Genomic DNA, 27,387 nt, shown 5'->3' on the forward strand with positions numbered 1-27,387 from the left:
TTTTATAGATTTTTTCACATATGCGACAAATTGCAGCGAAAGATGGTCGAAAAATGTAGTAAATATTTTTAGCATATATATTTATATATATCTACTACCAAATCTATAAATTATCTCAGTTGAAGAACCAAAACTAACCTCTGTTAAAAAATAAAATAAAAGCATAAGCTTTAGATGTTTATTAACAAATGTTTAACGTAAATAAAGCTCAATAAAAAAAAAAAAATAATAATAAAAAAATATATAAGCATATACACACACATGTACATATACACTTGTTCAAAAGTATTCATTTTACGCTAAAAAAAATAGATAAAAATAAAAAATATAAATTTATTTACATTACGCCTGGCGCAATCGCATAGATTAATAAAAATAATATTTTTACTGAAATATAAACAAATATTTACCATGCATATTTTGCAGTTGTGCGCAAAGTATTGCAAAGCATTTAAATCGCTTTAGTTTTGACAAAGTTATTGAAGTGAAAATATTCCAGTTAGTTTTGTTAAAAGCCAACTTAACGTGAAACGTGAAACGTGAAACTTGGCAAAGTTTCATAACTTTGATGTGGATTTTTGGTAGTGTTCCATTTGCGAAACCTAACAACAGCTAATCATCTAGCTCACTCGCACACACACATACGCAAACACACACAAATTCGCACGCTCGTGCATGGACGCAATTAGAAGGTTTTTGGTGGTCGGAACGTTCGTTTGTTGATTGAGAAATTAGCCAAGTCGTGGAACTCATCGAGGGCTCAGGTCTTTTGCGCCGTTAAAGCGTACAAAGGCCAAACTGTATTATGGCTAGGGCTGTGTGTATGCATGTACGTGTGTGTGTGTGTGTGTGTGTGTGTGATGGGAATGTTGGCATTGCGTGTGCGTCGATTTGCTCATTTGCAGCGCATTGCCAGCTGGATAGATTTTTAGTGGGCAAGTGGAGCCCCTGTAAGCCCCACAGATGCCAACTTTTGCGAGTGTATTTGTGTGTGCGCGGGTGTGTGTGTGCTTGAGTGTGTGCGTGACAATTGTTAGTAGAGAGTTTAGCAAAAGTTTTGGCGTTTTGCCACGAACTGTGCACTTCATAATTTTGGCCTGGTCTTCACGTGCAGCTAGCCATTTCAGCTTAGGCCTAATCGACACTTTGGCTAACAAATTTGTGAGTGTATGCGTGTGCATGTGTGTGTGTTGGTCACATTGATGAAGTTGATCGCTTAGTTTATGCGTCAAGTGCGTGCTCTGCATGCCAAACGAAAAAAAGCCGAAGAAAATTCAGAAGAAAATTGAGCCATGTTGCAGCGAAACGTTTCATCTGCTAGCCGCACATTAACCTCATATCGACTGGGTCAAAACGCACAGCGAGCAGCCCGCTAGCTGATATGCCTGACGTGGTCATCCAGCTTCACGTGTAAACAACAGCCGAGCTCGTGTCCAATTATGGTCAGCTTCGTTGGGGTCATTTGGGCCAACTACACATAGTTTGCGGCGCAGCGGGGCCAATGACTGAGGCACGGCAGCGTATATACTAAAAATAAATGAAGACATTAGCGACGCTCAAATGACATGTTATCGACTTTGTGGCCAGCGGGACGCGCGGCTGCCGCAGGGGCCAACCGTTAGGTAGCTAACAACACCCAAAGCAGAAACAGCAGAACCAAGCCCAGTCCCAGCCAGACCTATTCCGTCGGCCCATTCTAGATCATAAACAAACAACAATAATGCGCAACCTTTTGCTATGGATGGAGTTTTGTTGTTCTCCCTCTCTATCCAACAGTCTCTCTCTCTCTCTGTCACTCTCTCACTGTCGCTCTCTTTCTGCCCCTGTCTGTCTGTCGCTGTTTTGTGCCTTTTTAAAGCGCTCGTTTTAGCGCGCTTTAGATTCTAGACTATGATACAGAAACATGCAAACTTCCGGAGCAGAGGGCGGAAGTGCAGAAGCGACAGCGCAACCATACACACACACACACACATGCACACAAAGGCATACCAAATGTGATATACCCGCACACACACACAGGCACACATGAAAAAGCCATTAACTTGCCCATACACATGTATTTTGTGCAAAGATTGAAGCTACGGATTTGGCCATTTTTTTCGCTTTTTTTTTTTTAGTATGTGTTTCGCGATAAATTTTCATTTTGCCGGGCTGCGCTTTTTCGTCTCGCCCACCTCGTGCTCAGGCAGCAGGAGCAGCAGAAGCTACCGACACGCACGTAAATATTTTAACAGCCCGACCAGATTGAAGTGAGGCGGCGCATGGGGCGGGGCCGAGCGAAGGCGTGTCAATATATATAGCCGAATGGCGCCATTACAACAACGGACTGCAGCAAAATGCAAATCAAGTTCTTTACCCTCGACTCGGGCAGCGATCCCAGCACTCAATCAATGCACAAGCCCCCATCAATTAAAGGTCATTTACATGTCAATGCAGTCAACTGAAAACCGCACAGAATGGGACCACAATATATGCACACGTAATGCCACAAACTTGACTCCTTGGTAATTGAAGCCCGTCATAGCGTCGTAGCGTCATAGAGTCGTAGCGTCACGTCAGCCTTTCGACTTGTTCTTGAATTTCCAGCTAACGGCACTTGCATGAGTTCCCAGCCGCGCGAAGCCCAAGACTTTTCCACTTTTCCACTCTCTGGCCAAATTGCATTTTCTGTTGGCCAAAATAGTTTGCAGTTTGTAATTTTTACAGCGCTGTAATTTGTTAAGTGCCAAGGCCCGCACATTTTTTTTTTACGGCTCTAGCTTTACACATTTTGTTCATTTCGGCAATTGTTTTGGGCTTAGCTTGATTTTGTTTTTTTCGGCATTTCAAATTAAGTCATTAAAGGCACGAAGAAATTATAAGCAATGCTACATCAAAACCTCAGCAATCTGCATAGAGAAAGTAAATAACAGTTTGAGCAGAACTAAAAGCCAGCTAAGCCAACGTCTAGCTGAGCTGACTTGAATATAATTTGCTCTAAATTGCTTTTACTTTTTACTGTGCATGTGAGAGAGAGAGAAGGAGAGAGCAGGACAGCGAGAGACTATGATTATTTATATGTTTCCATTGAAGAGAATGAGATTACAGACTTTGGGGCAGCATGACATGAAATTTATTGAAAAATATCAATTTACACACAATCATTAATCACTTAATCGGTAAACATCTATATAAAATTTCATTCTTATTAAAAACTTGACTTAAAGTTATTTTGTTTTATTGCAAAACTGAGTTAGTTGAAAGAGAATGCGTTAAATCCAATCGACTCTGGCTTAAAGAATCTTTCAATTTCAAGTTGCATTCACTTTACTTCAAGTTTCAGTTGTACTTTGGTTATTAAGCATAAATGCAAAGCGGACAATAGCGCATTCCTCTCTCTCTCTGTCTCACTCTCTCTCTCTCTCTCACACACACACACAACAATAAGAAATAAATGAGCAAAAGAGCATTTCGCGAATCTCGACTGCAAATTTCAGTTGCGCATTCAACTGATTTGCATATTTGTCATAGTTTGTTGTCATTGTTCTGGCCTACTGGCTGCACCGCTCTCATGTCTCTTGCACCACTGCAACGCTGCACCACCCACTCAATTTATGTGTTGCATTGTTTATGACAGCTTTATCGCAAGTTAATGACATGCAACTGTGATTTATGTGGCCGCTGCAAATATGCCAGACCAAATGTCGCCCAGTTGTCGTTGGAGCGACGGGCAACGTCACTCGTCGCCGCTAGAGGGCGCTAATGAGCTTTGCTCTAGCTGAAACTGCTTGATAACTTTTCCATTTAAAGTTTATATTAATTTGGGTAACTGTTCATGTTTCGTTTTGTCTTTTTTTTGGCCAGCTGCAGCGGACAATAAATTATTTGGCTATTTTTTTTTTCTCCCAAACAAATTTTGCAAGCATGACAGTTGACATTTATGCAGAATTGTTTGTCATGCCGTTGTCTGCACCGCCCACTTCATAGCACCTCCCACCGCACCCCAGTTGCTCCAGCCAGCCAACGCATCTGTATTGAAGTCCTTGTTTGTTGTCCTGCCTGCCCGACCGATGCTGGCGACGTAATTTTTATAATGAGAAATTGTCGGCACATAAAATGAAGTCCACACGATGACAGCTGACAATGCGCGAGTGATGCCCCAACCTCCATGCGCCACGCCTCCTGCCCCCAGCACAACAAACTGAAGCCCCGCTGCCAACAATGGCTGTTAATTTAAAGCTCTTGCAAATTTCCGCGTCAGTTGCCCGGCGCCTTGTTGTTGCTTTTGTACATAATGAGTACGCGGCGTTGGCGTACCGTTAAGCGGACGTTCTGTATACCCTAGACAGATAATGAAATCTATTGTGCAAATGCAATAACACTTTAATCGAAAATCTCCAGAAATTCACTTGAAATCCTCAATTTCTGAATAATCAAATGTAAACTTGAGTCATTAGTTGGGATTTAATTTGATTTTGACAAAGTTAGGGTATCTCCTGGGCGTGCACCATTTTCTCTCACTCTCTCTCTCTCTTCGGTCAGGCCTGTATTTATGTGCCAACTTTGTTGATTACAAAGAGTAGCGCAAAATACAGAGCAGCAGCGGAAAGGCGAGTAAACAAAAAAGTTTGCTTTCTTGCCCGTTTGCCGTTCTCGTACATTGTGTCCAGCTAGCGTCTTCTCTGACATTTACTTTATTCTGTTTTTCTTTTCGTTTCTTTTGCTAAAGTAGGTTAAAATAAAGTAAAATCTTTCAAGGTTCGATGGGCAGAACTTTGCCGCTGTGCTTAAGTACATAAACAAAGGTCAAGTGAACAGTTTATGTACCTGTATATGGGATATATGGGCATTATAAAAACGCGATTCTTGCGTGCTTATATTCAGGGCATACATTTCTTCTTTTCAGCTTGACGTTTCTTTGGGGGTCAGTCATATATTTCAATTAAAGTTGGACATGCAAAGCATAAAGGCAACGCAAACATTAACTGGCCAAAAAGAATTTTTCGGCCTTAAATTAAACGAAGCTGTCCAAAAATACGAAGAAAAAAAGAACTCTGTGCGAAATTCTTCATGAGTCAGGGGCTCAGCTCATGCGTGAGCTAATGAAAAATGATTTATATGCGAGCCGCAGAAATGCCTTGGCGAGGGCTTCTTATGCGTGCGACTAACTTGCTGACTTTGTGGCAGAGCCTGAATGCCGCACAAAAGGTAATTAACACGCTGCACAACTGTGGCTAACACCAACACCGACAACAACAGCAGCAGCAGCAGCAACAACAACAACAGTTGGTGTAAAAGAATGCATAAAGCAGCTTTTGCTGGTTCAATGCGCCCACTGCGGCTGCCAAGTTGATTAGAAAAGAAATGCAAAACCCAAGCAAAAAGAGTGTAAAAACAAAACAAAAGCAAAAGGAAACTAGTTTTTATAATGGAAAATCGAAGCCGCAACAGTAGTAGCAACAACAACAACAGCAACAACAACGGCGAGTACATTAGAACACCCACTCCTGTTGAGTGCAGTTAGAAAGCAAAGCTCCAAAGCTGTAACAAAGCCAATTGTGTTTTGCAGTAGTGTCTCTGCATGCAATGCATAAACCAAAAGGCAGCCAAGCGCAAAGCATGCACATGCACACACACACATATGCTCCCAAAAAACAGCTACATAGATATAGATACAAAAAAAAAAGAAGAAAAATACGGCACACGTATGTAATTACAACAATTTTTTGCTGTTTATAAATATTCAAGCAGAATTAAGAAGTAAATAGAAGTAGCGCATAAAGAGCCAAAGAAGGAGGCTAATGTGGGTTAGCTGGATAGGGGCGTGGAGTGGCATGAATCCGGCAGATGCTGCTAAGCACTGTTACTCCCCCAAACATAGGCTGTTGCATAGAAAATAATATAGAGAATGGGCTAGCCGGGAATGCTAAAATGCCACACAAAAGGCGCACAAAGCAGTCTACAAGCTGCATGAATGCAGACAGAGAACCCAAATGCATAGACGCAAATAAATTAGCAACTAAACTAAAAACAAAGCAAAGTGGCTGCAAGCGACGGGCGATGCGGTGGTGCAGCGGGTGCAACGGGTGGGGCGGTTGCTGTGTGTGTGTGTGTGTGTGTTGCATTCAGCAAAAGTAGGAAGCGAACAAAAAAGGGGAGAGAGAGCAGAGAAGCCAACGACTGCAATGAAATTATAAAAAATATACAGGGCGCGTGCGGGCATAGAATACACACACTCCCACACACTCCCACACACACACACACACACACACACAAAACACACATTAAATTGTTAATAATATTGTGTGGAAGTGGGGGCGTGGTGCAGGCTGTGTATGCATCTGGTGTTTGTGGCTCGGCAACGCATTTGCACATTTCATTATTAAAGTGAAGAGATATGCAAGCCATTTTAGCACCGCACCAGAGATACTCTAGGTGCACAGCCTTAGTGGAATGCATGCTTGGCTCATGCAATTAGCCGCAAGACTTTGAGGCAGAGCATAAGATGTGGCTTTAGAAATTATGCATGCCGACTTTTATTAACATCCATCCATGGAGACTTGCAGCTAAACGCAGCGCTCATTATGCGGCTCCACAGTGTGTCTATAAAAATTAACATGATGCTGCCTTTGTTTAGCTTTTCTAATTTTGCATTCTTGTTTTTGTATTTCGCTTCATTTTTTTTGTTGTTTCGCCCGCTTCTGGTTTTTGTTTCGCGCTAAAGAACCAAAATTGCCGCACAAAACACGAGGCTGTTGTTGTCGGTCTGCCACTTGAGTGATTTTCAATATGAAAATGCATGCGAAGGGAGCTGACAGAGCGGACAGACAGACAACAGCGAAAGGCTGCCAGCCAGACAGACGATAAGGGGAGGGTGGGGGGAGGGGCGCGAGTGGGCGGGCGTTGCTGCATGCATCGCTGAATGCGAGCTGCAACCATCGTGTGGCAACAAAGGCAGCAGCAATGCACTGCGGTTTACAGACCAAACAAGTGCCATACTCACACTTGCACACACACACACACACACACACACACACAGATACACACACAGACAGACGATCTGTCCATAGGCAAACTGTTATGTATGGCAGACTTTATTAATTGCTGAAAATAAGCCTCTGAATGCTGCTGGCTGGCGTTTGTTCTGTTGTCGGCCGACAGCTTAAACAAAATGCATTTTTTATCCATTAAAACACTCTAATTTTGAATAAACATGCAACATGATGTGGCAACCACATTAATGCCAGCATGAATGCCCCAGCATTGTAACAAATGAATGTACCTAGCAGATAGATCTATGGACTCGAATATAAATAGTCGAGCTCTGACTCATGTATTTTCTTGCTCTTCTCTTGATTTTAGTTAGAGAGTTGGAATTTCATTTTATATTACCTCATATATGTGTTTAATATGAATAAATCGCACTGCCGCTGCGTATCTAAGGCCACTCAGTAAAGCCTTCTTCTAATTGCCAGCTCTTAGTTTATGTTTGCCCCATGCCTAAATCCGAAACTTTCAACTGGCAAGCAATTAGAGTTTCGCCTTAAATAAACACACTCAGAAGAAACAACTTTGGGTGAAGTGTGCGTAAAAAGCATGCAAAATGCTAGCTAGTCCAATTTATATGTACATAACAGAATAAACAAAAACCAAGCTGATTTTATATTTATGAATAGCCTAAAAAAATGTATGTATATATAAATATATATGTATATGTATATATTCAAATTGATGCAGCAGACGAAATTGGATTTGCAAACAAGGCACAAACAAAAAATTTACACAGCTTGACCTCTTTTCGCCTCTCAAATGGAGTGAGTGTGTGAGAGAGAGAGAGAGAGAGAGGGAGAGAGAGAGATGATAAATTTGTTATTTATCTGAAAGAGTCTTCTTGCATTGTTTCTGGGAGCAGCTCAAGCTCTTGCGGCAAATTCGAATGCAAAAATTCAAACAGAATTACAACACAACAAACAGCTAACGGAAATACTTTTAATTGAGTTGCATTATTTATGCAAGAGTATTTTTTAACTAAAAGCGGATTGATTGCAAAAAAAAAAAAAAAAAAAAAAAAATAATATATTGTTGTTGGTATTTCGTTCAGCTTAATTAATAAACAGATGTTAAATGTAAAATGTGTTTTATTTTATTTTTTTTTATTTCTGTTTTGTAAGCATTTCTTGCTCAGCTCTTTTTTTGTTTTTGTGCATTCCTTGTTCGCCTGCTGGTTCGTCCTTCTGCTGCACACGCACTTGACTTGCAAATGCAATTTACACATGCATTACCCTGCAAAGACCTTAATTAAATTAAACCGCACACAGACACCGACACACTCACGTGCACACACACGTACACACACACACACCTTATGAATAGACATTAGGTATGCGTTAAAATTTAAGTGGCTTACATGAGCGTGTCATGTACACACACTTGAGCAGAGTAGCCGGGGCGATGGCTTATTTGCCACTTTTGCATATGTATGACATAATTAGTGCTAGAATTAAACACACACACACACATACACATACATACAGCATAACACTTGTGACTCGAAAGTGGCAAAGCTCAAAAGTCGCTGAGAGCAGACATTCTTTCTCCTGTCGCTCATTTGCAATGTTAATAAGAAATTGCTCATCTACATATTCTCTAGAGATGCCACATATCTCTCTCATATACATATATATATAATCTTTAGCCGACTTTCGCTTGTTTCTGCATATGTTTTAACATCTCGTATTCTTATTCTCTCAACAGGAAATTACTTAAAAATACATTTAAAATGCACAAAAATCTTCAATAGAAGCACCCAGGCGCAACGAGGAAATAAAGGCTTATTTTTCCGCAAACTACGAGAGAACGAAAAAAATAAAAGTGAGTTTAAATAAATATTAATGTGCATGTATAAAATTCCACATTTAATTAATCCCTTGGGGGCAGAAAAACAAATTTTCAATATATAAATTTTTTTTTATTATAATTCGCCCCAGTTCTGTGGTTTGTTTGATAAATAACAAACAACAAAAAAATTAAATATACAAACGATTACAAATATAAATATAAATATGAACAGCTGCATTAAAAATAAAATGTATTATTATAACTATTTTTTGTGGACTGAGCAAAAAAAGCAACAGCATAAAATATATATATATTTTTTAAGCTTAAATTGTGCGCAATAAAGTTAGACTGTATTGCTAGCAAACGCCAGAAAACAAGGATTATTATTTGAAATTATTATTTAAATTGCATTCATTATAATTGCCGTAAAGGAGTTGCTCGTCTGACTTTTATGAAATAAGTATAGAGTATGAAAAAGAGGCAATGAATACCCCAAAGAGCGCATAACTTTTATCACTCACTGTCACGCACGCACACAAATACATATGCATATATATTTTTATGCCAGCGTTCAGTATATAAAAAGGACTGCACATGTGTGTGTGTGCGTGTGCATCTGTTTGTGTTTGTTTGTTTGTTTGTGTGTGTGTGTGTGTATAGTGTTGCAAGTAAAAATGCAGCAGCAAAAATAATTCTTTCCCTTTGCTGCAGCACTGAGATAAACTTGCACAACAATTTATATACTTTGGCATGGCACACACACACACACACACAGAAACACAAAACAAGCATGCGAATACTTTTAGGCGTAACTGTATGTATGTGTGTGTGTGTGTATGCACGAAAAAAACAACAAACAGAAATTAAAAACACTCAAGTGCTAGACAAATTATGCGTCAAGTGCGATCCTGCGGCTCAAAGAGCTGAAGAATTTAATTAAATTTGCGAAAAGCCTGCAAGAGCACGAGCGCTGCCACAAGGAAAATGTGCCTGGACTAGTAGATACCCTGTATAGAGTATGTAATGTCTTTAAGCCTGTTTCATCACTGAGTTTAGTGCAATTCTCTATAGGGTATCTAGAGCATATCAAAGCACAACAAACTGATGTAAACATTTGAAATTTAAAAGCAATTTCAGCGATTGCTGGCTGTATATTGGTATGTGGGTAAAATATATATGTGTGTGTGAGTGTTTGTGTGTGTACTAGAGTGTTGGCTATTGTTCGGCAAAGGAGTCTCACTTAATTGAATTTCCCAACAAATGAATACAAAAAACAAAAAAATCGGTTTCGATTTTAGTTCTACATAAAATTGAATTTTTCATTCACTTTGTCAGGGAATTAATCAATGGAATTTCAACAGTTATTGTATCTCATTTGATTCTAGACACATTTATTGCATAAATAATTACATTACGCCATTTATGCACAATGCACAATGTGCATTTAAATGCCGTTCGCCACATTGGTTTTTGCACACTGAAACATGAATAGATATTGACATGGTATATTAACCAGCTTCGATGGCGCGATAAATGCAGTAATTTAATTGATGGCCGTCGCCGGTGGGCGTGGCTGGTGGGCGACTGGGGCTGTGCCCGTGCCCATGTGAAATTATGCAAAAATTAAAAACAAGCAACTGCAATTAAAATTAAAAATTAACAAAATATTTGCCATTAAATATGCGAGTGCGCACACACACACACAAACACACACACACACAGAGAGATAGAATTAACACCCGGGCACTGGGACAGCAGCTTCAGCGACTCATTAAATTTACATTTGCATACGAAATAGTTTCAGCACGCAACGGCGAGCCGCACTGACAGCGACCACGCCCACGACCACGCCCAGTGGCTGGGCTGAGCAACTAATTAATGCAACTGTTGTTGGCAACAGGAGCAATAGCCAGAATCCTGCAACTGAAATGCTTAGCACATGTGAATTATGTTTATGTGTGTGTGCGTGTGTGTGTGTGTGGCATTTTATTATACAATTTTGAAAATTATATGCGTTTCGCTGCAACATATACACATATTACATTTATTTTTTTGTTTGTTGGCTGTCAAATATGTTGGGCCAGCCAGAAGGCAGCGAGGCGTGCAACTGCCGCTTGGCTTCCAACATTTTGTGGCAACCAATTAGGGCAAATTGTGTGCTATATAAATATATGTATGCCTGTGCGTATGTATGTGCAATTATGACGCCATTGCAATTTTGTGTTTGTTTGCTTTGGCTTCATTTTTTTTTTTTTTTTTTTTTTTTTTTTTTTTTTTTTGCTATACTCATTGACGATAATGAAATGAGTATATTGGTTTTGTGGAATGTTTGACTTGCTTACTGTTGAAGATTGAGACTTTGTATGAAGTCGTGCATATTCTAGACATATAAAGTGTCAATCTTTTGCTGGATCAATTCTTCTAGGGAATCGAAAAAAGGCAGCTTCCGATCGTTCTTGAAAGTGCCAGAGGCAGAGAGTTTGAAATTTGATGTGGAAAGGAAAGTTATACTGACACATCGAATCTGACTTTATGGTGATTTATAGAAATTCATATACTAACATACCTTTAAAAATATAGATACCAGATTGACAATCTCAAATGAAAAACTCGAAATGGGTTATTCTGCAGCTGGTAATGCCCGACAGCAAAGTTCTTACTCGATTTTATTTAAAATTCCGGCTACAAATATTAAAATGTAATTAAAAGGCCATCGCCTACTGGCTGCGGCCGCATGCCGCGTGCTGCTGCGTAACTGTATAATATTATTAAGCAGCAGCAGAGCCAAATAATATTTGAAACCCAAAAATTCGCTCTCTCTCTCGTACTATCATAGAGAATTGCATATAGATATATTTTGCATAATTATGGCCGCATATTACATATTGTAAGCTTACAAATTTTTTCGCTCGTCAATAATTTTTTTTTTTTTTTTTCATTTATTGCATTGGAAATTTGTGTTACTGCTGTTGTTCGGCGTTCCGTTTTCAGTGTTTACTTGTCAAACGCTGCGCGTAAAGTGCACTTTACGAATTTTCGCATTTTTATGGTAGCATTTCAGCATTTCATTTGAGCCCGAAGGCTGTATAACACTTGCTTGCATCCGGGGCGTTGCCGCCCAAGGTTATAACTTGCTTTTATTTACTTTCTTTTATTTGTACTTTGATTTAATGGCTATAAAAAATAAGGCGGAAAAGCGTGGCAAAGTGTATAAAAGAAAAATACCGTAACGAAATCACAACGCACGCTGTGAATTTCAATACGCACCACAGTGCGTATACACAATGTCACTGCCAGTGCCATTTTAAATTTCATTATTATTTTCTTCGTTTTTACGGGCCCTGTGTGTGTGTGTGTGTGCTCGATGGTTTTCTTCTTCTTTTTTGGTACATTCTTTTTTTTTTCGTTGACTGACTGTGGAAGTTGGCCGCTTAAATTATTTGCAATTGAAGCAGGGCCGATGCAGCGGCCCAAAAAAGTATGCACAGATTTTTGATTTATAGTATCTGTGTGTGTGTGTGTGTGCGTGTGTGTGTGTGTCATCCATTTATGGCCTGCTATACAGTATGCATAAATTGAAATGAAGTGCCAGCCACTTTTGTGCACATTTCAGAGATTTTAATCTTTATTTATCGCCTCTGCGTCCATGCGGCGATATGTGAAGCAGCAGCGCCATCAATGATAAATTTCAATGTCTATATAAATGCGCAACACACATATCAACGCATACATATATTCTGAATATGAAAATATGTGTAGACACTCATCTATATGTGCATGTATGTGGCCAGGCCAATGCACAGAAATTTAAACAATTATTGATTAAGCTCACAAAAAATCAAAAGAAAATCCTTTGCCACAGTTTCGTATGCAGTTTTTTTGGAGCTATTGATAAAAACAGCTTGACTATTAGGGCTTATTTTAACTTTAATCTCCATTGATTTTACCGTTGCTCGACTGACACGCCGACATTCGGCAGGCGACTCGATGCGCTCGATGGTGTTAGTGGAATATAAATAGCCGGAAGCGGCTGCTATTTACATGTACTTGCGTGTGTGTGTGTGTGGGTGTGTGTGTGCTTGTTTGTTTGTGTGTGTGTGCGTGTGTGTCAGACCGACGCTTACACATCCGCCGCAGGGCGCAATCAGCGCAAATATGCACATTTGATCCAAGGCATCTCATAAATATTCCATAATATTGGCATTTAAATTATTACACGAGCATTCGAAGTCGACTGCAACATACCCTAGCTCAAGTCAGAACAGCCTAGAAGTAACTAAAGATGGAAATACAAATAGAATTACAAGAAAGGGATTTACTGCTGGTCTACAGTAAATCGCTTTGCATCATTGCTGAGTTAGTCGAAATTACAGGGTATAGCAATGCCTGGAAAGTGTTTCGCCTGACATTTACCTTCCACTCCTATTGCACTTCACGTTAAGTGCTTTTATCTTATTGGTTTCGTTTTTGTAATGAATGGGAATGCTTAATTATTTAAAGCATTTCATTAAATCCAGCTTAAAAAAAGAAATCCCAGCAGAGGCGAGCCAATTAAATTGAAGCTATCGGCTTTGGCAATAGTCCAAAAAGTGCCAAATGGCCTGAAGAAAAAAAAAAAGACTCAAATCAGCTAGAAACTTTCGTCCGATTGGCGCAGTTAGCCAAGCTGCGACTAGCCAGCAAATCGTGTGCATTTATAAATAACAAGCGCAACAAAATGCGCACAATTAGTGCTATAAATGGGACCGGGAGACATTCGAGGAAGATGCGATGCGCTGCAGTTAACCAAAGCCATTTATGGTCCCAATGCTGGGCAGAGAACGCAAAACTTTAAACGTGACTCACATTTCAAAATAAATAAGAGCCCGGTTTGAGCGCAAACAACAACAGCCTTATATATCTGCTTAGATATGTATGTATGTATGTATGTATGTATGTATGTATGTATAGCACGAAACAATAAGCCTGGAGCTGTGGAACCGCGAATTAAACAGCATGCAACTCGTGCAATAAAACAAAGCGCAAATTATGAGGGCCGGACAATGGACAATGCCAGACAAAAGAGACAAACGGAACGAGTATGAGTACTGTATAGGCTACAGGTAGGTGACTAGTAGATGCCCTGCAGGATTATATATGTATATACGTATATAGAATATATATAACAGAGCCAGAGACAGCTCGTAACTACTTAGAGAGGAGTTTGTATGCTTTGTAGACAGTTTCTTTAGCTAGTTGCCAGGGTATATATGTATTTACAGGGTATATATAAGAGAGTAAGCAGCACTGCACAGCTGAATGCGCAATGCGCCCCTGAGTTCTGTGGCCACGACAAAATTAAGTAGTTGTAGAACCAGTCCCCGAAGACTGCAGACAGCGAGACAGCTACACCCAAAGGCGGCGTTCGCAAAGTCCTCGTCGTTGTCATCGTCTTGCTGCTGCTGCTGCTGGCATTCGTAATTGAAGAGTACGCATAGTGCGTTGCGGTGCGGCTCTGGAGTCCCCTGGCAATCGGGCCACGTTGGAGTCGGCCACACTTCTTGGCAGGTTGGCATTATGCTGTATTATTTACAATACGCCCAGAAGAGCCGCTGCCTTCGGCGTGGCTCCACTTGCATAATAAACTATGCGAGGCAATGGGCGACATTTTCATTTGGACAAGGGAGAACTGGACCAGTCGGACGTATCCACTCGGCAGGTCTATTATTTTATATCTATTTCTATTTTGCTGCCAGCTTCGAGCTGTTTATTTATGTGAATGGCTCTGCGAGCATGCGTGAGTGAGTGTTGTATATGAATGTGTGAATGTGAATGTGTGTGTGCATGGGGCAGTTGCACAGAAATTTACGAGCGCTAAGCAGCTTAGCAGTCAGCACAGGAGCGAGAGAGTTGATAAGAGGCAGCGCACTTCAGCTGGGAGTGGCTCGATTAAATGGCCAGTGTGAGTGACCAGCCAGCGCTTAAGGAAATGCCAAGAGCTGTACTGCTCCTTAGTGGAAACTATGAGCAGTCGCTGCCATATATAGATAGATAATAATAAACAACTCAAGGAATCATCGATAATCCAATTATGCGCTGCTTCAGAGTAAATGAAACTCAAATTATTGATACAATTCACAATTGTCCCGTTATACGATTTCCAGCCAGTCTGTAACTAATCAATCAATGCGCTTAAGACGAGTTCGATGAAGTTTGCCGAAAAGTTGTGAGCTGTATCTCAGATTTACTCTAATCAGAGAATGCTGTGAGCGTATGCTTGCCGAAAGTTGGCCAGAACGAAAAGTTTTGTGGCCAACAACAGCTACAGTTTGCGCTGCACTTGAGTGCCGAGTGGTTTGTCGGTGCCTTAAAAGTGGAAATCAATTTTCGTTAAATGTTGGCGCTGCCGCTAAAACTAAACAAGCCAAACGACAGCCGGCAGGCGGGCAACTTGAGCAGTGCGTGAACAGGAAGCGTCCAGGACGAGGTGTGAGGGCTGAGGTGTGGGGGTTGAGGGGTGGTAAGCTGCGTGGTTAGGGCGACCGCAGAGTATCCATTTGAGTGACTTTGCTTCGGGCTGAGCTGTGTAAATAAGAAGACAGCGACGTGGCCGGGGCCTTGGTCAGAGTTAACCGCGTTGCGGACAACAATAGTAACAACAACAACAACAAGCAGCAAATATAATAATAATAAAATCGTCAACTGACGGCACAACACAATGGATGGCCATTAAACCTGAATGCGTCACGCACACGGCACAAAAGTGCGGAGCCTGCGCCAAGCACTTCGCCGCATGCAGGCAGCTGCTGTTGGCGCTTGGGCCACGTCGAAAGTTCAGGCTCAACAAGTTCTGTTCATTTGTCTTGGGCACGAGCGCATTATGCAAAAACTTGGCACAAACTTATAGACGACAACATGATTAACAGACAAATGACATTACAAAGCCGTTCACTTGCTGACTCCTTGTGCTATGCATACACACATACATACATACATATATATGTATATGTACATATACATACTTTGCCTTTGTGCAAAGCCAACGAATCTCCGTATATTTTCTTTTTCTTCTCTCTTTCTTTTTCTTTGCCAAAGACAATGCGCTGGCTTTCAAGCGGCCCTACGTTGCACAGCATTCGCAAATCGAGTCTTAACCCCATTTTTCTTGCATCTGCTTAGCCAGAGCTGCATGCAACTTCAACTTTTGCTGCTGTCTTTGACGCTCAGCGCCAGTTGTTCTTTCACTCCGCTCTGCCCCTCCCACTCTCTTTGTCATTGGGCGGGTAGGGGGGGCGTGTTTGTGTGCAGCTGGTTAAAGTAATGAACGCGTCTATCTCATGGCTTTGTCGCTGGCTCTTTGAAGTCTTGCTCTGGCTTTGCACAGCTCATTAGACGTCTGGTAAACACAATAGTGCAGCTACCTCATTAGCAACTGGCACAGCTCAAATAATCAAATCCACATGATGTACAAATAATAATTATAATAAAATTTGCATGCTTCATTTATATGGCTGATATAATAATACTATTAATTAGAAGAACTCAATTTTTATTGAATTTCTGTCATATGGGACTTATATGGAAGGCATAGAGCTACACCACTCACTCTCACGCTCTGCCTCTCTCATTCTCTTGCCACCACTCGGCAATTATCGCTCCTTCTCGCTCTCTTCATCTCCCTTGCTCCCTTAAGAAGCTATTCCACATGAACGCTTCGCCCAACCGCAACAGACTTAAGTGCATATTGCAGTAGAGGCGTTATAGCGTAATCAGCTGAAGCAGCAGCAGGAGCAGCAGGAGCGGGAGCACTCAACGGCGCTTAGACCAATACGATAATATTCGATTTCAGCATTTTGAAGCAAATGCGAATGTATGGGAATTTGAGCATTGAATATAGATAGACATAAGCTAAATGCTTTATATATAGGGAAGTATTGGCTTAAGATTTATTTGGTTTATATATAGGGAAGTAGTTATATATAGGAATTTATATATAGAATTTGCGTACGATTTCTTTGATTTATATTTACATGCTTGGTAATTCTTGAAAAAAAAAGCTAAAAATTAAATGATAATAATTTATGGTGCTCTTAATGGATTCGCATGATGTAATGTATGTGCCAATCGATGTAACTCTTAAACCTTGACTTTTTTATTTAAACATATTGCATTAAGATTACATCATGCCAATACATACATTACATCATGCAAATCCATGAAGAGCATCATAAATTATTATAAAGCAGCAGTAGTAAATGTTATTAAATCAGGGAGAGGAGCTCAAAAATCTTATATATTAATGACTGTCTTCATGGATTTCCTATTCCAACTAATCATGTTGTTTGCATTTATGTATAGGCATGATGTAATCTTCATGCATAATGAATTCAAGCCTTAATACTAGCTGTAACAGCAAATAATTTTAAATTATGAAGAAGAGTGTAAAAGTTCTTATATAATAAAATTACTTAAGATATACATGAATTTAACACCCAGCTCTCAATTTCGCAAGCCTGCAAAGTTTTTTAGTGTTTTACTTAACTGTTAGCATTTAAAACCTTCCGACTTATGGACTTATTCAGTTGTTTGTTTGTTATTGAATGTGTCTGTGTATGTGTGAAGCCCTTTGCAATATAAGCTCCCACATGTGTGTGTCCCTTTCTTTGAGTCCCTTCTGCTGCCAGCCAGGCGAATCAATCGTTCGAATATTTGCCAATATCGAAAGTTGCATCAACGCGTGCAACCCAAACGCAATAAGCAACACACAGTTATTTGCTCAGCGCTTCAGCAAGCTATTCGAATATGTACGTACGAGTACTTATGCTTTTGAATCGTTCCACAGCTGTAGCTGTGTATGTGTGTGTGTGTGTGTGTGTGTATCTGGGTGTATATGTAAACATGTCCCAGCTGCCAGTTTGGCACTTCTGTATACACAGTTTTGGGCATGTGTTTGCCGGAGAAACGTTGTAAACCACGTTGGGCACCATAAACATTGGCTCACAACTTCCGAAAGTTTCCAAGTATTGAAATCTTTTGGCTAGGCAGACACACACACGCACACATATGTACACCACTGAAACATTGACTATGGCAACTACTATAAGATACGAAACCACAACTGAACAACGTGCAGTTGGCCAGCAACTGGAAAGCTGCCACCAAAAAGGGCAACGGGAATTGGATGCGGGTGAGCGTCACATATATGTGTATGTGTATATGTGTGTGTGTGTGTGTGTGTGCTAACTTGTAAAAGTGTTTTATAGGTTTTGCTGTTTGAAATTTTTTAATAAAAAATTATTAAACAAGTCGTAGTTGATATTGTTTCTTACCAGGCAACATGACTGTCTGTGTGTGTGTGTGTGTGCTTCTGTCTGCTTGTGTGTATGTGTGGGCGTGGCAACAACTCACCAACCAACTGCACAACAGTTGCTGCGTTGTGCTCGCCAACAATTGCGGTAATTAGTCAAGTTGATTGATGAATGCGTTTGCGTCAGGCGCCTCACAATTTCTGTAGCATACTTATTCGGGCAAGCAATAAGCAGCCTAGCGGTGGGAGTGGGAGGGAAACTGTGGGTGCAGAACATGACAAGAAATTGGAAAATTGGAAAATTGGAAAATTCAGTGAATCGCGCGAGCGCACAGAAATGGAAATGTCAACGTCTTTAAGAGGCGAAGGCATTAAAACACTTTGCCTTAATCCAACTGTCAGGCATTAAGAAATTTAAGCATTAAATCGCATGCTCGAAATGGTTTATCCTATACCCTGTAGTCAGTAAAACTCAAGGAAAATGCAAAGTCTTTAGAGAGACTAAGCAAAAGCAAAGTCAGATAGTATTTATATAGCCAATAAAGAATGTCGTAATAGAGCGTAGTATATGCATCATTAAGTGAAAACAAAAGAGGACAAGCTCATGATATTTGCGTCCATTTCACTTTCTATGGTATGTGGTAGTCGAGCATGGCCAAGGCCAACACTTTCTCACTTATTGTTCTTGTTGATAATTTTGCTTGCAGTAATAAAGCGCACCGCAGGCATGCGAAAGCCAATTTTCCAAAGCGCGCTGCGGGCGGCGTGACTATTTAATAGCAGCCACACACACAAACACACACACACATAGAAAGACACCCACACCTGCATATGTAGTCGCATACATTGAGGCGCTTTGTTGAGCGTCGGCAATAAAAATCCAAGTCTGTAGAAGGCCTGGCATCACCTGGCACGACACCTTGCCCCGCCACGTCTCAACTCAACTCAGCTCCACTCAACTCAACTCTGACTGGCTCTGCCACTGGGAGCTCCAACCCACCATCCCCCTTATCATGCGCTGCGGTTGTAATTTAGTGTGCCTAATGAATTTAGTACCGTTACATACCGGAAAAGAGCACGTGAGTGCAAAAATGCGCACTCTAGCTGGAATCTCAACATGGTTAAATGTGTGAGAGTATGAGTATGTGTGTGTGTGTGGCTGTTTGTAGAAATGTGTGAGAAATCTGCGCGTTGGCAAAACTTCGTTAACCTTTATTAACGGCTCGAACTGGCGAATGGGGTAGCGACAGGGGGCAGCGGGTGGCTGCTGGGGGAAGCGTCTAATTAAAACAGACAAATGTGAGCAGAAGGAAGAAAACAACCCATGCGGCCATATGACTTTATAATTCTCTATAGGGGTGTGCGTGTGTGTCATGTGTGTGTGTGTGTGTGTGTGTGTGTGGTAGAACGTTTAAAATTAACAATTATTTTTAATTGCCAGCCAGGATCAAATGAGGTGCCGATGGGGTAGGCTACCGTTGCCGTTGACTGTAAACGAGGCCAACTTAATTGGCAGCCCGAAAGTCGGCTTTCATTTTCTATACATAGTAGGTGAGACACCTGCACACACACACACACACAAATTGCTTAGCTCTGGCGCCATTAAATATTATATTGTTCGTGTTGTTGTTGGTGTTTCGCTTTTAGAAAACTTATTTGAGCCGGCTCACCTAGCTGCCAATCGGCTGAACATGCTCCGAGAACTTGTCAACAAGAATTCGCCCAGATTAGATTGCAGCAAAACAAACGGCAAAGCCCATCAATGCAAAGCAGCAGGCCGCTCGGGACATTGTTAGCCGTATCTTTACACGGGCAGCATGGCGTAAAAGTTAAAAGTAATTTTCCTAAGTGAATATAAATGTTTAAGATCTTGGCAACAATAACCGAAAAGCCAACTGGCCGCGCGGTGTGGCCAGCACGGCCTGTTTAGATAAGACAGGCCGAATTTAAAAGCCAAAACAGGGCCAACTTTGGTGGCGGTGAGTGGTGGGTGGTGGTGGGTGGACTGTAGCAGAAGATGCTATTTAGACTCGTTTAAGTTGGCCGCCAGCGGGCAGAAAGTGCTTAAAGTTTTATGCGAAATTGAAGTTGGCTACACAAATAGTTGGGAACAAAAGCCGCTTATCCTGGCTCCTGGCATAAATACGCATCTATATCTATGTACGTCCGCATAATCTGCGACCCAGGCGCATGCTGAAATCAGGTGCCGAGATTTAAATGGATTGTGGCAGAGGACGCTTGGCCACTGCAATCGGGCGAACACAATGCACACGAATCGTGTTAACGCTTCTGTCTCATGGCTTAGCCGCATTGTGGAGAAGTCGCACCGCCAGCCGATAAATAGTGGCTAAGACCAACCTCATCCGATTAACACTGTTAAGCCAGCACGACCAGCAATAGTACTTGGCCGAATAAATAATTGGCTAAAAGCATTAGGAGTGCTCAGTTAACAAAAAAAGAAGGAGAATCGTTGTAGACTAAATATATAGATAAATAAATAAATAAATCCATTAGCTTAAGTGTTAAAAAAAGTTTGAAAATTTAACTGTTGCTGGAAAATATTCAATTTCATTTACGAAAATCGAAAAGCGTTGAAAATGCAGCTGCAAACGGAAAACTCAATAACTGTAATTACAATTATTTACACTGCCAGAGGCGTCTGGGAAAATTTCATCATTGTTGTAGGCTAATTAAAAGCAAATGGCCGGTAAATTGATTGCCCGAGGATGGGAATGGGAATGGGGATGGGAATTGGGATGGGAATGGGACAGACTGCCAGTAAAAAGTCAACAGCAAAATGAGAATTCAATTACAGGGCGCATAATTTAATTGGCTTATCAAAATTTCATTCAAAAGCAGCTGTCAGAGGCAACGAAATTATGCCATCAGCCCCAAAAGCGTCGGCTGGAAATCCTGGAAATGCAGCTAACTGCGAGCAGCGAGCAGCGAACTGCGAGCTGCTCAAAAGAGCCGGCACAAAGTTTTAATTGAATTCCATTTCCAAAAATCTGACTAATGGGCACAATTTAATTGTCAGCTGGGCCGAGTCTTTCGGCTGCCTCAAATTCGTTTCAGGCTTTAACGACACTCGACTGCATGACAAATTCATTAAACGCACAAAAGCCCATAAAGTGCACGTAACAACCCCCACTCCCCACCCTCCACAATTTCGGATCCAAAAGAAATAAAAAGCGGCAAATTTTACAACATTTTATGCACTACCTGACCGTAATTACGGCCGCAGCGCTGCCAAGCTGGGCTCGTGGCACCTCAGCAGGGGATGCTGATATTCAGCCCGCCTTCCAGAGCATGCAAGCCTTTTGGGCAGCCTGCTCTGTGCGACACATAATGCAACAGTATAGTATCTGACGAGGTCGAGCAGTTCAGGATGATGAATAGAGCTGCTGCTGCTGCTGGCCACCGCAGCATCGTATGAATCTCTTTGACCGCCGCATTGAATCCCTCCTTTGTGCAGGACAAAAAGCAATATTCCTTTGTCACATTCACATTCTCCTGCCAGCTGTTGCCGCATTTGTCACTTACAGCTGACGCACCTGTCCTCCTATCCATCAGATTTCGCACTTAAATTAAAGCTCTGCTCTCGTCACACACGGAAACTGCCTAAAAATTGTTTGTATGCGCTATATATATATATATGTTTTGTTGATGGCATTACATTTTCTTTTTCAATAAAGAAAATCATGTCGAGGCAAAGCATAAACCGTTGCCTGGAAACACATTGTCGATAGAAAAGAAATAAATCAGAGCTTTACTTGTAGGCTTAGACCAAAAATATTCTAAAGAAAATAATGAATAAAAAGAAGAAAAATAAATAAAAATATGCCATAAAATTAAATTCGATTTTTATTTACTAAAAATAGATAGTAGAACATAAATAATAATACAAAAAAAAAAAAAAAATAAATAAATAAATAATAAACTTTCTATAAAAAAAAATATATATATATATATATGTTTTTATTTTTTATGAATAAAAAGAAAAAAATAAATAATCATGCCATAAAACTAAATTCTATTTTTATTTACTAAAAAAAAAAAATAGATAGTAGAACATAAATAATAATACAAAAAAATAAATAAATAAATAAAATAAATAATAAACTTTCTATAAAAAAAATATATATGTTTTTATTTTTTATGAATAAAAAAAAAAAAATAAATAATAATGCCATAAAATTAAATTCCATTTTTATTTAATAAAAAAAAATATATAGTAGAACATAAATAATAATACAAAAAAAAAGAAGTAAATAAATAAACTTTCTTTGACAAAAAATATATATTTGTTTTTATTTTTAGCGTGCAGAGGACTAGACACACGAATACAAACAGAATGCGAGCCGTAAGCGCAGCAGCGCCTCCGTTGCTGCTGGTGGTGTTACTTCAGGCGCTCCATTGGCAGCTGGGCGTGGCCGTGTTTGGCCGCGATGAGTGCCGAGATCTGACCATATCGTCGTGCGAGTGCGCACCATCCTTGTCGGAGTACGAGCTGAACTGTCCGGGCAACAGCTACAATCCCAAATTCAAGATAACCATCCGTCCCGGCAACGCGGTGCAGATCGAGTGCAATCTGACGGACGCCTCGGAGTACAAGCAGATGCCGCGGCTGAGCATCGGCAGCATCGATATGGTGCAGATCAGGCGCTGCCCGCTGCCGTATCACACGCCCATAGCGGGCATCATGGATCACCTGGGCATCAACAACACCAGAGTGCTGATCTTTGAGGGCAACGACTTGGGCATGAATGTGACCCGGAAGCACCTGGAGCGCCTGCAGAATCTGCAGCGACTGCGCTTCGCCGCACGCCGCTTGCCGTACGTTCCCGAGGACTTGCTGCGCGACATGCATCATCTGAGCTGGCTGGACATGCGCGCCGCCAACCTGGGCGAGCTGCCAGCCAAGCTGCTGGCCAACATGGAGAACTTGCAGTTCCTCGAACTGGGCAGCAACAATCTGCGGCAGCTGCCGCGCGGCCTCTTCCACAATCTGCACAAGCTGCTGCACCTGAACCTGTGGAGCAATCAGCTGCACAATCTGAGCAAGCACGACTTCGAGGGCGCCGTCTCTGTGCGGGATGTGGATCTGCATAACAATGGCATTGTCGAGCTGCGACCGGATGTCTTTGAGCTGCTCACCAATGTGACCGAGATCAATTTGAATGGCAACAGCTTCCGCTCGCTGCCCGAGGGCCTCTTCGCGCACAACAAGCAGCTGGAGCAGGTGAAGCTGCAGAACAATCGTGTGCCGCTGCCCACGCTCCCGGCTCGCCTCTTCGCCGATCTGCCCAGGCTGCGCACCCTATACCTACGCTGTGAACTGGAATCCATACCAGAAGATCTCATTGAGAACTCGACGAACATCACAGACATTTCCCTGATGGACAACCATCTGAGCACGCTGCCCGCCAGGCTGCTGGAGCATCAGGTGAATCTGTTGACGCTGGATCTGCACAAGAATCGACTGAGTCACCTGCCCGACGGCATCTTCAGCCACTTGTCCAAATTGGAGAACTTGAATCTGGCTGAAAATCAACTCACTGAAATCTCCAGGTAAACTAGAGTTCCCTAACTGACATTACTAACCCCCAGAGTGAGGTTTACTCTCGCTGCTCATGGCGAAGCCGAGTTCTCATTGCCTCTCCTATGCTCTCTCGCCCTTACAGTAAGCTCTTCAGCAAGCTGGTGAATCTGAAAACCCTCCGGATGAACGATAATCAACTGGTGAGCATACAGCCGCAGGCTTTCGCATCGAACGTGCTGCTGCGTCAACTGAACATGGCCAACAATCGCATCAATTTCCATGAGTACATGTCGGTGCGCGGCGTGGACGCGGAACTCAGTTCGCCGTTCGCACATCTTAGGAATCTGACGAGTCTCAATCTGCGCAACAATTCGCTCATGGTCATATTTAGCGACTGGAAGTATGCGATGCGCGAGCTGCAGGAGATCGATTTGAGCTATAACAACTTCACCTGGCTGGACTACTCCGATCTGGACTTTGTGTCCGCCTTCGACATGACCATCAACATGACCCACAATAAGATAATCACCGTGCACTTCTACAAGCAGGCAGACTTTCCGCCCATCGACCAGGGCCAGCGGCTGTTGCATGGGGTGAAGTCGGTGCGCGTGGATCTCAATGATAATCCGCTCGTCTGTGACTGCACGCTCCTGCGCTTCCTGCAGGTGGTGCGCGGCGACATTCAGCCGGACTACGCTAAGAACTTGGAGACAGTCACCGACCGATTGAACTGCCAGGCGCCCAGCGCCTTGGCCGATCGGCCCATGCGCTCCGTGCATCCACGTGAGCTGGTCTGCAAATTCGACCTCGCGGAGGATCCGGCCGAGAGACGCTGTCCTCGCGGCTGCGACTGCCTGGTGCGCACCTTCGACTCGACGCTAATCATCAACTGCTCCAACGGCGAGCTGACCAAGGTACCCAAGCTGCCACGCCTGCCCCAAAATCTGCGCGAGATGGAGCTGTATGTGGAAAACAACACGCTGCTCAAGCTGCCGAGCAACACATCGCCCGGGTACGAGAATGTGACCAGCCTGCATGTGGCTGGCAATAACCTCACCCAGCTGGAGGTGAGCCAGTTGCCCAGAAACCTAAAGTACCTGGATGTGCGTCGCAATCAGCTGCAGGTGCTCAACTCAACGCTGCTCAGCTATCTCAATAGCACGATGGACCACATGAAGCTGCGTCTCTCCCAGAATCCGTGGGTGTGCAACTGCGAGGCCAGGGAGCTGTTGCTCTTCACGCAAAAGAAATACGAGCGGATCCCAGACTACACGGAGATGTACTGCGTCGATGCGGAGATGCCCACGCCCCTCATGGAGCTGAACATCAATGATATCTGCCCACGGCCGAGGAGTCTGTTCATTGCGGTGATTGTGGTCATCTCGCTGGCTGGTTTTCTGATTGGCATCACCGCTGCGCTCTACTACAAGTACCAGCAGGAGATCAAGATCTGGCTGTACGCGCACAATCTGTGCATGTGGTTCGTCACCGAAGAGGAGCTGGACAAGGACAAGAAATTCGATGCGTTCATTTCGTACTCGCACAAGGATCAGAGCTTCGTGGAGAAGCATCTGGTGCCGCAACTGGAGCACGGTCCGCAAAAGTTTTCGCTGTGCGTGCACGTACGCGACTGGCTGGTGGGTGGCTTCATACCCGAGAACATTGTGCGCTCCGTTGCGGACTCCCGCCGTACCATCATTGTGCTCAGCCCGAATTTCATCAAGTCCGACTGGGCGCGCATGGAGTTCCGGGCGGCGCATCGAGCGGCGCTGAACGAGGGACGCTCCCGTGTGATTGTGATCATCTACTCGGACATTGGCGACATTGAGCAGCTGGACGATGAAATGAAGGCGTATCTGAGAATGAACACCTACCTGAAGTGGGGCGATCCATGGTTCTGGGATAAGCTGCGCTACGCCCTGCCGCATCGTGCGCCCATTGGCAATGCGGGCAACGGCGCCCTGATCAAGTCGGCGCTCAAGGGCTCCACAGACGATAAGCTCGAGCTGATTAAGCCATCGCCCGTGACGCCGCCCCTGACAACGCCGCCCGGCGAAACGACCAAAAATCCGCTGGTCGCACAGCTGAATGGCGGCACCCCCCACACAGCCATCATGATTGCCAATGGCAAGAATGGTCTGACGAATCTGTATGCGCCGAACGGCAAGGCACACCATGGCAACGGCCACATCAATGGCGCCTTCATCATCAACACAAATGCCAAGCAGAGCGACGTATAGAAATGGCGCAATGTGGAGCCCGACGAGGAGGAGCTCCTGTTTCACTGAGGCATTCAATCCTTACGCTATGACCAATTCCGATTCCGATCAGCTGAATGTATAAATGACAAAACCAAATGCCTAGACAACGGCATTCTTGTAGCCAACTGAAATTGCACTCAAATTGATTTCTCTAGCCGTGTGTATGTGTGTGTGCGTGTGTGCGTGTGTGTGTGTATGCATGTGCGCGTGTGTGTGTTTGCATCTGTGTCTGTGTTTTGGTCTAGTTAAATTCTGTAGAATCTAAAAAACAAAAGAGAAAATATTGCATCCGCTGCTGGTAAATCCAATGCACAAAATTGGTGAAAATTTTCAATTTTCAATACTTCCTGTGGCCTTTGTTGACATAAACAAAAAAGAGAAATGGAAAAATTTCGTAAAAACGAAAAGAGGGAAAACAAAATTACATTTTGGATAGTTGAAAAAGCGTAAGCTATTCGAGAGCTTATCATTCTGTTTAGAGTTATGTAAGTGTAGGTTAAACTCACTAAGACCCAATTATTTTGTACATTATATAGCTATGATATTGTAAATGTTATGCTTAAGTTGAACGCATGTAAAAGTTGCAGAAAACTCGCAATTGAAATAATTTAATTTTTTTTATTTTGCAGATTTAGGCAATTATTTTGTTTGCACGAATCTCAAGTTTTACTTAATATTTGATCAAACTGAGCTTTAGTTTCCTGTACAATCTGAATAATTTGTAATAGGCTATCGATTAATGCACATACATACATACATATGACGTATCCAAATAGTAGCATATAAACTATGCCGTGTACTGAATGTAATTAAAAAAAAAAAAAAAACACAAAGAATATCCCAACACAAAATACAAATCAAAATACCACAACAATAACAACAACTCATAATATATATATATGTATCCATTGTCCCACTTTGGCTGCTTACATATCTAACTGAGTTGTCCATTGAAAGCACACAGAAACAAATTAAGATTGTACATAAAGCAAATGGAAAAGTTTTTATGTTCCAGCAAAACTCTCACTCAAAATATTTATAAATACGTATAAAAAAAGCATATTCATTATTCATTAAGCTATTTACTCACAAATGCCCTTCATACACGGCATATCACACATTTAGATCATTCATATATCGTACATCACTTTTTCCAGCCGACCCATATACATATTTCTTCATTTCCGCATTTCAATGACATAATTAGTAAGGAGTTCATAATTCGCATTAATCGTATGTTAAATATATTGTAATTAGAATTAATGAAAATTAACATATACATAAGTAGCTATGTCATGTCTCTGTATTGCCTAAGGTACCTACAAATTGAATGCAGACAAACTCATTTACTTATACAAAATGAATGCATACATATTATGTACATCATTTAATGTATTTGTGTACCCGAGTCTGTCAAGTATACAAATACACTGAATAAAATATATTTTAAAAATTAAACAATACATGCATTTTAACAATAT

General features: G+C 42.0%; 1 protein-coding gene and 1 long non-coding RNA gene across 3 annotated transcripts in view; both read left to right on the forward strand.

Annotated features, from left to right (window-relative positions):
- The window catches only part of Tl (toll like receptor), a 50,418-nt gene extending 23,051 nt beyond the window's left edge, over positions 1 to 27,367 (forward strand). Inside the window, exons 2-4 of one of the 2 annotated variants that reach the window (XM_089256549.1) lie at positions 8,734 to 8,854; positions 22,433 to 23,674; positions 23,788 to 27,367. In XM_089256549.1, coding sequence (XP_089112675.1) covers positions 22,458 to 23,674; positions 23,788 to 25,885 — 3,315 coding nt within the window. In that variant the 5' untranslated portion in view covers positions 8,734 to 8,854; positions 22,433 to 22,457 and the 3' untranslated portion in view covers positions 25,886 to 27,367. Of the gene's footprint in view, positions 1 to 8,733; positions 8,855 to 22,423; positions 23,675 to 23,787 lie in introns of those variants that run through there. The other variant, XM_030382309.2, reaches the window with a different exon arrangement.
- LOC149092103 (uncharacterized) lies at positions 9,428 to 27,367 on the forward strand. Its single transcript, XR_016196244.1, has 2 exons — positions 9,428 to 10,102; positions 26,165 to 27,367. It is a non-coding gene; the product is annotated as an uncharacterized LOC149092103 (long non-coding RNA).
- Positions 27,368 to 27,387: the final 20 nt, after the last annotated feature.

This window comes from Drosophila navojoa, chromosome 2, assembly GCF_054131105.1.
Source record: "Drosophila navojoa isolate 15081-1374.11 chromosome 2, UAZ_NAV_1.0, whole genome shotgun sequence".
Taxonomy (NCBI): Eukaryota; Metazoa; Arthropoda; class Insecta; order Diptera; family Drosophilidae; genus Drosophila; species Drosophila navojoa.